The sequence below is a fragment of the Stomoxys calcitrans genome, chromosome 4 (genome assembly GCF_963082655.1).
Source record: "Stomoxys calcitrans chromosome 4, idStoCalc2.1, whole genome shotgun sequence".
Classification (NCBI taxonomy): domain Eukaryota; kingdom Metazoa; phylum Arthropoda; class Insecta; order Diptera; family Muscidae; genus Stomoxys; species Stomoxys calcitrans.
The window spans coordinates 161,319,727-161,333,551 of record NC_081555.1 but is presented as its reverse complement, the minus strand read 5'-3'; the positions used below and the strand labels follow the sequence as shown (position 1 = coordinate 161,333,551).

General features: G+C 38.7%; 1 protein-coding gene across 1 annotated transcript in view; it reads left to right on the top strand.

Moving 5' to 3' along the window:
• LOC106085498 (uncharacterized) overlaps positions 1–13,207 on the top strand; it is a 30,879-nt gene extending 17,672 nt beyond the window's left edge. The window contains exons 8-16 of the mRNA XM_013249770.2: positions 3,805–3,821; positions 4,435–4,544; positions 8,192–8,276; positions 8,335–8,771; positions 11,046–11,241; positions 11,300–11,676; positions 11,736–11,806; positions 12,709–12,834; positions 12,905–13,207. Coding sequence (XP_013105224.2) covers positions 3,805–3,821; positions 4,435–4,544; positions 8,192–8,276; positions 8,335–8,771; positions 11,046–11,241; positions 11,300–11,676; positions 11,736–11,806; positions 12,709–12,834; positions 12,905–13,139 — 1,654 coding nt within the window. The 3' untranslated portion in view covers positions 13,140–13,207. The remainder of the gene's footprint in view (positions 1–3,804; positions 3,822–4,434; positions 4,545–8,191; positions 8,277–8,334; positions 8,772–11,045; positions 11,242–11,299; positions 11,677–11,735; positions 11,807–12,708; positions 12,835–12,904) is intronic.
• The last annotated feature ends 618 nt before the right edge of the window (positions 13,208–13,825 follow it).

Below are 13,825 nucleotides of genomic sequence, written 5' to 3'. Positions count from 1 at the left end.
TCCCCACATGCCCTACACATACTACCACTTGCCGCACCGATTTTGCATAGGTGAGCTCGAAGTCTTATGTGTCCCGTTAAAACACCATAAGCTACACTGACCTCCTTCTTACTTCCTTTCAGTAATAGCCTCGTCCTCTCACGATACGGATTCTACCGACTGTTTCGCAGTTCCACCGCGTTACGTTTATCGCCCACGTGCTTAAGTCGGACTGCGTCGACCCAAAAAGCTTGGGGTTAACCAAGTTTATCGAAGGCAGTCCTATGGCCTTCACTGCCAAATCGTCTGCCCTTTCATTCCCCTTTAGTCCGTTATGGCCCGGCACCGAAACGATGAGGATTGTGCCATCCTCAGAGAAGGCTTTAATCTACTTCTTACACTCCTTGGTGACGATAGGAGTGCAAAAAAATTTCGAAGAAATCGCATCACCAATCTCCGAGATGTGGTGTTTTCAAAAATTAGGGTAATGAGAAGGGCTTTTAAGGGGAGCGATGGCAGCTCAGATATTTCGACTCAAATATGGATATCAAATTCGTGCAACACTTCAAATCCCTTTAATTTGAGCTCCATATTGCCATGGTCTGTAAATATGAACCATTTGGAGGGTGTTTTGAGGCTGGGGCGGCCACCGGTACTTTGCCCTGAAAATAGATATCAAATTCGTTCTTTACCCCCAAATCAAGGGGATTTGAGCTCCAATTTTCCATAGTCTGATATGATGCTCAGTTAAGGGGGTGATGACCTAAAGCACCCCCTAAACTGAATTTCATATCCCACCAAACACTTGGCTCCAAATTCGTTTTCTACTATCAAATACCTTTCATTTGAGTCCCATGTTGTTATAATTGATCAATTAACCCATTTTACGTATTTTTAGGAGAAAAGCGCCACCCGGACTTGAACGCACATTTTAATGTCATATTCGTAATCTACTCCTAAATACCTTTCACTTGAGTCTCCTATAGCCATGGTCGGCTAATATGCCCATTTGGGGGTATGTGGGGGTGGGGCGACCTCCCATTACCTGGACCTAATTTTTTATTCCATTTTTGTTATCTAATGCCGAATACTTTTCATTTGAGTCCCATATTGATATGAACGTCGAATATATCTGTTTAGAGAAGTTTTGGGTTGGGGCGGCGCTCGGGGTACTTGGACCAAAATTTTAATACGATATTCATTTTCTAGTCTCCAATACCTTTGATTTGATAACCATCCAAAACCACAAACCGATTTGTGCCCATCGGTCCACTTTTGGTTATAATGGCGTTTTTGGACTAAGGGAGAGGGACCGCCCCCATCCTATATCTAAAAATTATATAGCCAATGTTTCCTTCCAGACAAACTTACACAATCTGTAAAAATTTTAAGAAAATCGGTTCAGCCTTTTTTGATTCTACGGAACAAACCAAAAATCCGAGTTCCATATAATCATGATGGGTCATATGCCCATTTAAGGCATTTTTGGGAGGTAGGGTGACCCCCTATACTTCGAACTGATTTTGTATGCCAGATTCGTAATCAACTCCCGAAAACCTTTTATTTGCCCAATATGTCTGTTTGGGGGTTGGGGCGGTCCGATGGGTACTTAGAACCAAATTTTAATACCATATTCGTATTCTATTTTCTAATACCTTTCGTTTGATACCTATATTGCCCCGATCGTTCCACTTTTGATTTTGGGTGGTGTTTTTGAGTCACGGGGGAGCGTCCGCTCCCTTACGAAATCAACAAATTATAAAGCCTTTTTCTCCTTCCTGACCATATGTGCAATCTGCTCCCGAATACCTTTCATTTGAGTCCCATATTGTCATGATCGTCAAAAAAAACATATTTTAGGGGGTTTTGGGGTTGGGGCGGCCCCCTGTTACATTTGGTACAGGGTATTATAAGTTTGTGAATTTGTTTGCAACGCTAAGAAGGAGAAGAGCCTAGACCCATTGATAAGTATACCGATCGACTCAGAATCACTTTCTGATTCTATTTTGAACATGTCCGTCCGTCCGTCTGTCAGTCTGTGAGTCCATGTATTCTTGTAATCGAAGTGCAGTTCGTATTTCTTGTCCAATCGTCACGAAATTTTGCACATATAATTTTTTTTGCCCAAGGACGAACGCTATTGAAAAAATCGGTTCAGATTTAGATATAGCTCCCATATTGCCCGTACATGTATCGCACGATTTGCACTTAAATCGCCGTAGTAACTACAATTTTCAACCGATTTGCTCAATATTTGGCACAGACTGTTTTCTTGCTGATCTAAACATATCTTTCGTCAAAATCGGTTCAGATTTCGATATAGTTCCCATATATATGTATCGCCCGATTTGCACTTAAATGGCCGTAGTAGCTACAATTTTTAATCGATCTGTACAAAATTTGGCAAGGACTATTTGTTACTGATTTTGACATATGTGCAAGATTTTATCAAAATCGATTCAGATTTAGATATAGCTCCCATATATATGCATCGCCCGATTTGCACTTAAATGGCCGTAGTAGCTACAACTTTCAACCGATCTGCACAAAATTTGGCACCGACAGCTCTGTTACTGTTTGTGAGATTTCATCAAAATCGGTTGAATTTTGGATGCAGCACCCATACATGTTTATCGCCGGATTTGCACTCATATGGCCGTAGTAACAACAATTTTCAAACGAACTGTTCGAAAGTCGGTTCAGATTTAGATATAGCTCTCATATATATATATATATATATATATATATATATATATATATATATATATATATATATATATATATATATATATATATATATATATATATATATATATATATATATATATATTGCCCGAATTTTTAATTGTAGGGTAGGTGTAGGGTACTATATAGTCGGCCCCGCCCGACTTTTGTCTTTCCTTGCTGGTTATTATGAAATTCGTACTCTACTCCTGAATACCGTTCATTTGAGTCCATATTGTCCCAATCGGTCCACTTTTATTTTTGGGAAGTTATTTTGGGGTAAGGGGGAGGGTCCGCCCCCTTCCGATATCAAAAAATTATATAGCCTATGTTTCCTTCCGTTTTTGAGTCTATACTGAACGAACAAACAAACCGACAAACACAAATTCAATTTTATATATAAGAGATGTTTCCTTCCAGACCAACCTACACAATCTGTGAAATTTTTAACGTAATCGGTTCAGCCGTTTTTATACCCTCCACCATAGGATGGGGGTATACTTATTTCGTCATTCTGTTTGTAACTCCTCGAAATATTCATCTAAGACCCCATAAAGTATATATATTCTTGATCGTCATGACATTTGAAGTCGATCTAGTAATGTTCGTCCGTCTGTCCGGTTATGGACCGATTTGAACCATAATTGGCACAATTGTTGGAAATCATAAAAAAACACCTCATGCAAAATTTCGGCCAAATCGGATGAGAATTGCGTCCTATAGTGGCTCTAGAAATCAAGATCCCAGATCGGGTTACATGGCAGCTATATCAAAACATGGACCGATAAAACCCATTTACAATCCCAACCGACCTACACTAATAAGAAGTATTTGTGCAAAATTTCAAGCGGATAGCATTACTCCCTCGAATGTTAGCGTGCTTTCCATAGACAGACAGATAGATGGACGGACTAGGCTGGATCGGAATCTTAGACCAATATTTCGATAATTTACTAACGGAATAACGAAGTTAGTATATCCCCATCCTATTGTGGAGGGTATACAAATATGTTAAGTTTATACACGCCGAATTATATATTCTCTCCACCATGGATCGCGTGTGCGAAGTTTTTTGCTAGGTTTTTTTTCTTATATTTAAAGGCCGAATCTAATTAATGGTAATGAGAGGTCGAGCAACAAATGCGAAGGATTTTTTTAATTTTGGATAAGAATTGCTTCCTTTAGGTGCTCAAGCTGTCAATTTGTGATATAGGTTTATATGGAAGCTATGTCAGCTTAGGTACAGATTCCGGCAATTCTTGGCATGGATGTTGTAGGTGATACCAGAAGTTATTGTTAGGTAGGTCATACCAGAAGTTATAGTTATTTCAGCCAAACCGGATAAGAATTGCGTGCTCTAGGGGCTCAAGAATTCAAAGCGGATGATTGGTTTATATGGGAGCTATATCTAAACATGGACCGATTTAGTTAATTTGACCTAACGACCTTCAACGAAAAAAGGTATTTGTGCAAAATTTTACGCGAATTGCTTCATTCGTTCAAAAGCGGCTATTTGGGATTTCCACAGATTGACGGACATGGCTAGATCCAAGATATTTTATTTTACAGGTAGTGGCAGTTGCGCAACAACAAAATATTGAGTGCATGTGCATCTGTCAAAATCAGTCCAACTCTGATTTGTGTATGTTACTAGTTCGCGCCAGTTTTCGTTGTTTGTGCGTGTATGGTTCTTAACTATTTTACACACACACAACCAAAACTCGTTGACAGATGGTGTACATCGCAAGAAAAAATTGTACTCAGCTGTTTGCGAGACATTACCTGGTAATTATATCATGGCAGTAGCATTGTCCATTCACAATAACGTGACGATTGACATCGTACGTAAGTATGGCCCAATGACATCGCCGACATGCAAACCGCACCAAACAGTTATTTTTTATGGATGAAGTTTCGATTCGTGAAGCACATGTGGATTTTCAACTGACCAATAACGCATATTTTGATTATTAACGAGTCCATAAAACCAAAAATGAGCTTCGTCACTGAAGATGAGTTTGCTTTGATTTCGCCTTAAAGTAGCGGTCACCGACTCCGAATTTCGGTGTAAATTTGTAAGATTTGCAAACGTTGTTTGTTCGTGTACTTTACCATGATACAAATGTTGAGCCTACTGAATAAATTGACAGTGACAGTTCGATGATTAGTTTAAGAGTGCGTACACAAATTATAATCAAAGTTGTCAAGTCCCTATTGGAAAACCCTTTATTACCAGGAATACGGTAAATCCTGTCGCCTCTTTAGCGTACAATAAAATACTTCTTATCAAAGTGCGGTTCAGAAAAACTGTAATGCATTGTTTGGGAAAACGAGCATTGCATCAAGAAATTTGCTACTTGATTAAAAAGAAAGTGACCTTAACCTGACGGTTGTGATCCCAGAAAATTGTTATGCCACAATGTCGAGTGATGACAGTGCATCATATGACGTCGTATTCAGTACCGATATGATGCACACACATGCAATCTTAAAGAATCCGGCTTAGTACAATAGTACACAGTAGGTGGATGTTTGAAGTGCCGTCCACCAGATCACAACACCATATAGCATTATAAGGATAATGATCAGGAATACTGTAAATCCAGTCCTTTATTACCAGGAATACGGTAAATCCTGTCGCCTCTTTAACGTACAATAAAATATTGCCCAAAAAGTAATTGCGGATTTTTTAAAAGAAAGTAAATACATTTTTAATAAAACTTAGAATGAACTTTAATCAAATATACTTTTTTATACTTTTTTTCTAAAGCAAGCTAAAAGTAACAGCTGCTAACTGACAGAAGAAAGAATGCAATTACAGAGTCACAAGCTGTGAAAAAATTTGTCAACGCCAACTATATGAAAAATCCGCAATTACTTTTTGGGCAACCTATATAAAAATCCTTCTAATATTTTAAAATTTGTTCCTAGTTCTCTTCGTTTCGCCTTAAATTGTCCAATTATATCCTAGAAGAGGATCATATGAAGAAGAGATTGCGTAAAACTCTTCGAAAAGGTTTTGTTTATTCCAAGTTGCTACCGTACGAAGTAGATAACCCTCCGAACAAAAGAGATGAGCCACTTTTTGGTTACATTTTATCCATGAACTTGGTTACCTGCAACAAGAGAAACACTCCGACGTTCTACTGCCGAGTTGAGGAACAAGTTATAGACATAAATTTGTAACGATCAGTAACTCGGTTGGAGTCTCAGACTCGAAGGTCTCCACCTAGTGCTCCTTTTCGGATCACTGCAGGAAAGGTTTTCAGGTTAAGCATGAGAGAAGAGGAAGGAGGCCGCATAGGAATCTGAGAAAGACGAAATGAGATAATTTTGGGGAAGCTTGGGTCGTCTGGAGGACCTATATCGGACGCAAGGAAACTGGAGTCGGCAGTGGATCTTGTTAGTCAGAGACCAAAGGCCTTTTGGAAGGCATGTCCAGAATGGGATCTCCTCGTAAGACGAACCAGTCATGGTATATATCGGAACTAAAGGTACTCTAGAAGAGGAGCAATAGGCTCTTTAACAAGGAGTAGAGGTAGAAGAGGGCTGAGACGAATATTGTGAAGCCCGGGCAGGTTCAAGAAGGAGACGAGGAGAGTGAAGATGAGTTCCTGGACGAAATCTTGCGAAGAAGTAGAGAGCACTAGTAAAGCATCTAGATTGGGCCAAGTGTTCATCAAGGATCTTAGAACACCAAGCAATCTGAGGAGAGAAGACGGAACTCAAACCGAGGACAATCAGGGGAGGGTGGAATTACAAATGGGGAGACATTTTCCAGGCAGCCAGGAATAGGAGGACGTTCAGAACATTGTAATAACCACAAGGACTGAATACATCGATGACATCGCTGCCGAAGAGAAGATAGCGTGGGCGATTCGCACCTCCCGAGCGTTTAAATCGCCTGGAACAGACCATATCATCCCGTCCCTGCTGCAAAAGTCCCATGGGGCCACTTTGCCATGGCTGGAACGCATTTTCGGGACCAGCCTGGCACTGTCCAACATATCGAGGGCATGGAGGGAGATCAGGGTGGTGTTTATACCCAATGTGGGAAAATAAACACAGTACTGCAAAGGATTATAGGCCAATCAGTCTGTCATCGTTTTTGCTTAAAACACGGAAAGACCGGTAGACCTGAAGTTGAGGGAGGGACTGACACCGGAGAATTTCAGTAGGGTATAAGATGCATATCTCAAGGTGAGGTCGGTGGAGACAACCCTACATGAAGTGGTACAAGAGGTCGGTATGTTTCGCCAACAGAAGGGGGCAATAAGGAGGCCTATGGCGGCCTTCTTCGACATTGAGGAGGCATTTAGTAACGTGGAGATAGGTTCGATAGTCACTGCCCTGCACCGCACGGTTGAGGGACAACATGCTTTGCAGCAGGATCATTAACGTGGACTTGAGAGAAATTGTTGTCAGAAGGCGGATGGCAAGGGAAACGCCTTAAGAAGGGCTTTCTCGCTGATTTCTTGGAACCTTGTGATAAACGAAATTCTATTGGCTATCAACGGAGACAGCGTGACACTAATCGCATAAGCGGATGGCGTCACCCTATTGATTTGAGGCAGGTTTCTGTCTACGATCAGCGAGATTATGGAAAGGCATACGATGGGCTGAATACTAACGCAAAGAAGACCTTAACCTGACGGTTGTGATCCCAGAAAATTGTTATGCCACAATGTCGAGTGATGACAGTGCATCATATGACGTCGTATTCAGTACCGATATGATGCACACACATGCAATCTTAAAGAATCCGGCTTAGTACAATAGTACACAGTAGGTGGATGTTTGAAGTCCCGTCCACCAGATCACAACACCATATAGCATTATAAGGATAATGATCAGGAATACTGTAAATCCAGTCCTTTATTACCAGGAATACGGTAAATCCTGTCGCCTCTTTAGCGTACAATAAAATATTGCCCAAAAAGTAATTGCGGATTTTTTAAAAGATGCACATACAGCTATCCTAAATGATCCGGCTTGGTATTAAACAGTGGGTGGATGTTTGAAGTGCCGTCCACCCGATCACAACACCATATAGCATTATAGGGATGATGATTGTAGTTCACAAACTCTTTTGCTGTGCCTATAGCCCTTATACAGGCATATAGGAGTTCGATTGAAAGTTCCTTGTGCTGTCCAACAAAACCTTTCAAGAGTTTCAGAGCAATTCCTGAGATCTTTCCTATTTGGAACCACTGTGCCTCGTTTAAGTCAGATATTGTGGATATCCAAAACGACATAGAACTTTTTCAAAACACTTTCGCCAAATAAATACAATGAGGTGTGTATAGTTGTGTACTCGATTACTGCATTGTACTAATCAATTAATATACAATCATGAATAGGAATGTGAAGGACGGAAATTAAATGTTTCAATAAAATCGATGAAGCCATGTCTATTAGTATTCTATAGAACCTTCAGTGTGGAAGAGTGGTAGTGGCAAAAAATAAAATAACGTTGAAATAAGATTAGGCTGTTATGTCATCATCATTAAGGCAGGACATGTCTGTGGAACAGTTCTACGCCGATAAGGATATCCTCATAACAGGAGGATCGGGTAAGAGCTTCATTTTATCGAAGCTAAAATCATTTTTCTAATTTTATTTATTTCTAAGGATTCATCGGAAAAGTTCTAATTGAGAAAATCTTGAGATCCTTGCCAAATGTGGGCAAAATATATCTACTGATACGTTACAAAAAAGACAAATCTCCCAAAGAGCGTTTGAAGGAAATCTTGGACAAGCCTTGTTTTCGTCTTGCTCGAGAGCAGCAACCACAGGCTTTTGAAAAACTGGTTGCCATAGAAGGCGATAGTCAAGAACTTGGCTTAGGCATTTCATCAGAGGATTTGCAGAAAATTCAAAATGTTTCGGTGATATTTCATGTGGCTGCAACTGTGCGTTTTGATGAAAAGATTAAAACAGCAATTCTACTCAATACCCGTGGTTGCTACGAGTTGGTAAAAATTGCCCAGAATTTGTCCAATCTTAAGGCATTTATTCATGTTTCGACAGCGTATTCACATCCATATAGATATGACTTGAAGGAGATGGTAAGTGAATGTTTTTATATCCTCCACTATAGGATGGGGGTATACTAATTTCGTCATTCTGTTTGTAACATCTCGAAATATGTATCCGAGAACCCCATAAAGTATATATTGGGTTGCCCAAAAAGTAATTGCGGATTTTTTAAAAGAAAGTAAATGCATTTTTAATAAAACTTAGAATGAACTTTAATCAAATATACTTTTTTACACTTTTTTTCTAAAGCAAGCTAAAAGTAACAGCTGATAACTGTCAGAAGAAAGAATGCAATTACAGAGTCACAAGCTGTGAAAAAATTTGTCAATGCCGACTATATGAAAAATCCGCAATTACTTTTTGGGCAACCCAATATATTCTTGATCGTCATGTCATTTTAAGTCGATCTAGCCCTGTCCGTCCGTCTATCTGTCGAAAGCACGCTAACTTTCGAAGGAGTAAAACTAGATGCATGAAATTTGTGGAAAATTTACTTTTTATTAGTGTAGGTCGGTTGGGATTGTAAATGGGCCAAATTGGGTCCATGTTTTGATATAGTTATAAACCGATCTTGGGTCTTTACTTTTGAGCCTCTAGAGGGCGCAATTCTCGTTCAATTTGACTAAAATTTGGCACGAGGTGTTTTGTTTTGATTTCCAACAATTGTGTAAAGTTTGGTTGAAATCGGTTCATAATCTGTTATAGCTGTCATATAAACCGATCTTGGATCTTGACTTCGGGAGCCAATAGAGCGCGCAATTCTCATCCGATTTGGCTTAAATTTTTTCATGAGGTGTTTTGTTATGACTTCCAATAACTGTGGCAAGTATGGCGCAAATCGGTACATAACCTGATAAACCGATCTGGGATCTTGATTTCTTGAGCCTCTAGAGGGCGCAAATCTCATACGATTTGGCAGAAATTTTGTACAACGGTTTCACTCATGACCTTCAACATACGTGTCTAATATTGTCTGAATCGATCAATAGCTTGATACAGCTCCCATATAAACCGATCTCCCGATTTTGCTTCTTGAGCCCCTACAAGGGGCAATTTTTATCCGAATGAACTGAAATATTACACAATGACTTCTACAATGTTCAGCATTCATTTATGGTCCGAATCGGACTATAACTTGATATAGCTCCAATAGCATAACAGTTCTTATTCAATATTCTTTGTTTGCCTAAAAAGAGATACCGCGCATAGAACTCCACAAATGCGATCCATGGTGGAGGATATATAAGATTTTTAAGAAACTATTGTTATTTGAGATTCCAACCTACACAGTGCTGCGAAACTCCTTAGCAACTTTCGTTCACCTTTTTTAACATCGAACAAAAAAGGGGGCGGGTGGAGGAAACAACAACAAGCTGCTTCCACCTCCCGCCACCCTTTCTTGTTTGATGTTAAAAAGGGCGAACGAAAGTTGCTTAGGTTTTGCCCAACACTGTAAGTGAAGTAGGCGTAAAAGAAGGCGGAACACGCCCATTTTTGTTTTGACCTTTCACATAACCCCTCAGAGTATATATGCCAAATTTTAATAGTGTAGCCTTTTCCGCATGGGAGTTATTAATTTTGGCATCCTAAGAGTGGAAAAAGTGACACTGTGCGTCGTTCGGACTAGGAGTATACCCTGTTCCTTAATGGAATGGTCATGGGAAATTTAGTATTGTATGTTGTTTAGTATTTTAGGAGGCCACCGTAGCGCAGAGGTTAGCATGTCCGCCTATGATGCTGAACGACTGGGTTCGAATCCTGGCGAGACCATCAGAGAAAATTTTCGGCGGTAGTTTTCCCCTCCTAATGCTGGCAACATTTGTGAGGTATTATGCCATGTAAAACTTCTCTCCAAAGAGGTGTCGCACTGCGGCATGCTGTTTGGACTCGGCTATAATAAGGAGTCCCCTTACCATTGAGCTTAAACTTGAATCGGACTGCACTCATTGATATATGAGAAGTTTGCCCCTGTTCCTTAGTGGAATGTTCATGGGCAAAATTTGCATTTGCATTCTAGTATGGACTAGAATTCATATTCCTTCTCTTGCTTCTGTGGCATCAATCAATCGACTAAAATGTCATCAGTCTGATGCAGACTGCCACTATAACCCTTTCTATCCTTATCATCTCTGCATATGTTAGAATATTTAGTAAAGCTCAAATCAACTTCTTGACTAATTTCCACACATTTTTATTTATCCATTTGTCCCATTTGCAACGTTTGTTCACATCTAATTTTCTTACAACTATGAGCATATAAATAGCAGCTCTAAACTAATCTTCGTTTGTGTTAAACATTTTAGATATATCCACTTTATTATGATTGGCGTACTGCTATTAAATTAGCTGAAACCTACGATGTGGAAACCCTAAATCCCCTTTTTCCGAAATTGGCCAGTAAACATCCCAACACTTATACTTTTACCAAATATCTAGCGGAGGCTATAATCGATGAATATCGACACAAGCTTCCAGTTGCAATAGTTCGCCCTTCAATAGGTAAGAAAAATCCTTTAAAATCTCTTCAGCAACATTTTTGAACTTTCTTCTCTTTTAGTGGTCAGTTCGTATAAAGAACCTATGCCTGGGTGGATTGATAATATCAATGGACCGGTAGGAATGCTTCTTGCATGTGGTACCGGTATTATGCGAACCTCATATGGAAATCCCCATATAGTATCCGACATGATATCTGTGGATATGTGTGCCAATTCCCTTCTAGTTGCCGCCTATAAAGTAGGCACAAATCCGTCAACAAACAACAATGGCGGCCCACTGGAAGTATTCAATTGTTGCCAATCTTCGACGAATCATGTGACTACGGGCGATATTGTCAATATGGGTAAAGAAGTGGTTCTAATTAATCCCTTTGAGAAATGTATTTGGCTCCCCGAGGGCAGTATAACACCTTGCCCTGTATGGCACTATTGGAGGGTAAGTGAAAACAATCAAACTGAAAGAAGAATAAGTCATTGAGATCTTTTATTTTATAGCTTTTAACACTACAAATAATACCAGCAATACTGCTTGATGGTCTATTATTTTTGGCCAGAAAGCCTCCTTTGTAAGTATAACTACTGTTCCAATATGTGAGCACAAGTACACTAACCCTTGTCCTTAAGAAAAGTCATTACTAAAATTAAGTTTTTTTTTCCTAATTTTAAATATTTGTTAAACTTAAATTAAAGAAAACCAATGTTTCAATTTTGTAAAGAAAAACGGGTACTAAAAGTAATTTTTTGGAGCGGGTACTAAAACTACATTTTCCTTTTGAGACGGGTACTAAAACTATATTTACTTTTGAAGCACGTACTAAAACGACCTTTCTTTTTTGGAGTAGGTACTAAAACTAACTAAATGGGACAGATTCCAAACCTGTGATGGGATAGGTTCTCTGGTGATAGGGACCGGTCCCATTTTCCTTTTTGAGCGGAAACTAAAACTACCCTCTCCTTTTGAAACGTGCACTAAAACTACCTTTTTCTTTTGAGGCGGATACTAAACCGGCTTTACCTTTTGGGGCGGGTACTAAAACTACATTTTCCTTTTTTCACGGGCACTTAAACTACCCTTTACATCTCTTGCCTAGTAATCGTTCAGATTTACATAGCCTTCAAAGCCGTTTTGACGTTAAATAGTGGGGTAACATACATATTGGGTTGCCCAAAAAGTAATTGCGGATTTTTCATATAGTCGGCGTTGACAAATTTTTTCACAGTTTGTAACTCTGTAATTGCATTCTTTCTTCCGTCAGTTATCAGCTGTTACTTTTAGCTTGCTTTAGAAAAAAGTGTAAAAAAAGTATATTTGATTAAAGTTCATTCTAAGTTTTATTAAAAATGCATTTACTTTCTTTTAAAACATCCGCAATTACTTTTTGGGCAACCCAATATATGAATAAAATATAATATGAATCTGTGAAACATCTATTCAATATTAACTTTTTCAATATCTTTTTGAATACAGCTTAGTAAAGGTGAATCGACATATATATCATACTACAAAAATCCTGAAAACATTTATGAACAATGAATGGCTATTCTACAATGACAAATTTAAAGAGTTGGAAACTGTCTTAACAGATAAAGATCTGTAAGTCATTATTTATTTACAAAGAGAATTATATCTTTAAAGTCCTTTTAAAATATTACAAATACTATAGATCAAAGTTTGGATTTCTTGGATTTTCTACGTGTGACAAATTCGAATACTATCAAAATTGTGGAAAAGGCATCAAAGAATTTCTGCTAAATGAAAAGCCAATTGCGTGTAAAGGTGCCCATATTCGGATGAGAACTTTTCAGTTTTTACACTATCTACTGCAGTTTCTACTTACCTATCATTTGGCTCGTTATTTGCTGGAAAGTTTATACAAATATGTATGTAGAACAGTATGAAATCGTAATGACAACTAATAAAATATACTGAATAAAACAATTATAAGTCGAATGTGCAAATATCTCTAGCGAAATTGTTTATTGATTTTTAAATCCAGGCTTTAGGTGATTCAAACCGTTTCCTATAGAAAGTGTAAAAAAACCAACTTCTTTGAAAATGGGTACAAAACCAAACCTCTTCATTGGAAAACGGGAGGGTTGAAAGGGTACCAAGGCTCCTTTCATTTTGGCAAGGATTCAAAAGATACACTCTTCTTTGGGAAAGAGTACAAAAGCTACCCTTCCCTTTGGAAAAGGGTACAAAAGCTATCCTTTTCTTTGGAAAAGGGTACAAAAACTTCCCCTTTCCTTTGGAAAAGGGTACAAAAGATATCCTTTTCTTTGGAAAAGGGTACAAAAGCTATCCTTTCCTTTGGGAAAAGGTACAAAAACTACCCTTTACTTTGGGAAAGTATACAAAAACTACCATTTCCTTTGGGAAAGGGTATTAAAAATACCCTTTCGTTTAGCAAAATGTGATAAAATTACCATTTCCTTTGGGAAAGGGTACAAAAACTATCCTTTCCTTTGGGAAAGGGTACTAAAACTACCCTTTCGTTTGGAAAAATGTGCTAAAACTATAATTTCTTTTGGGAAAGGGTACTAAACCTACACTTTCCTTTGGGAAAGAGTACAAAAACTAATCT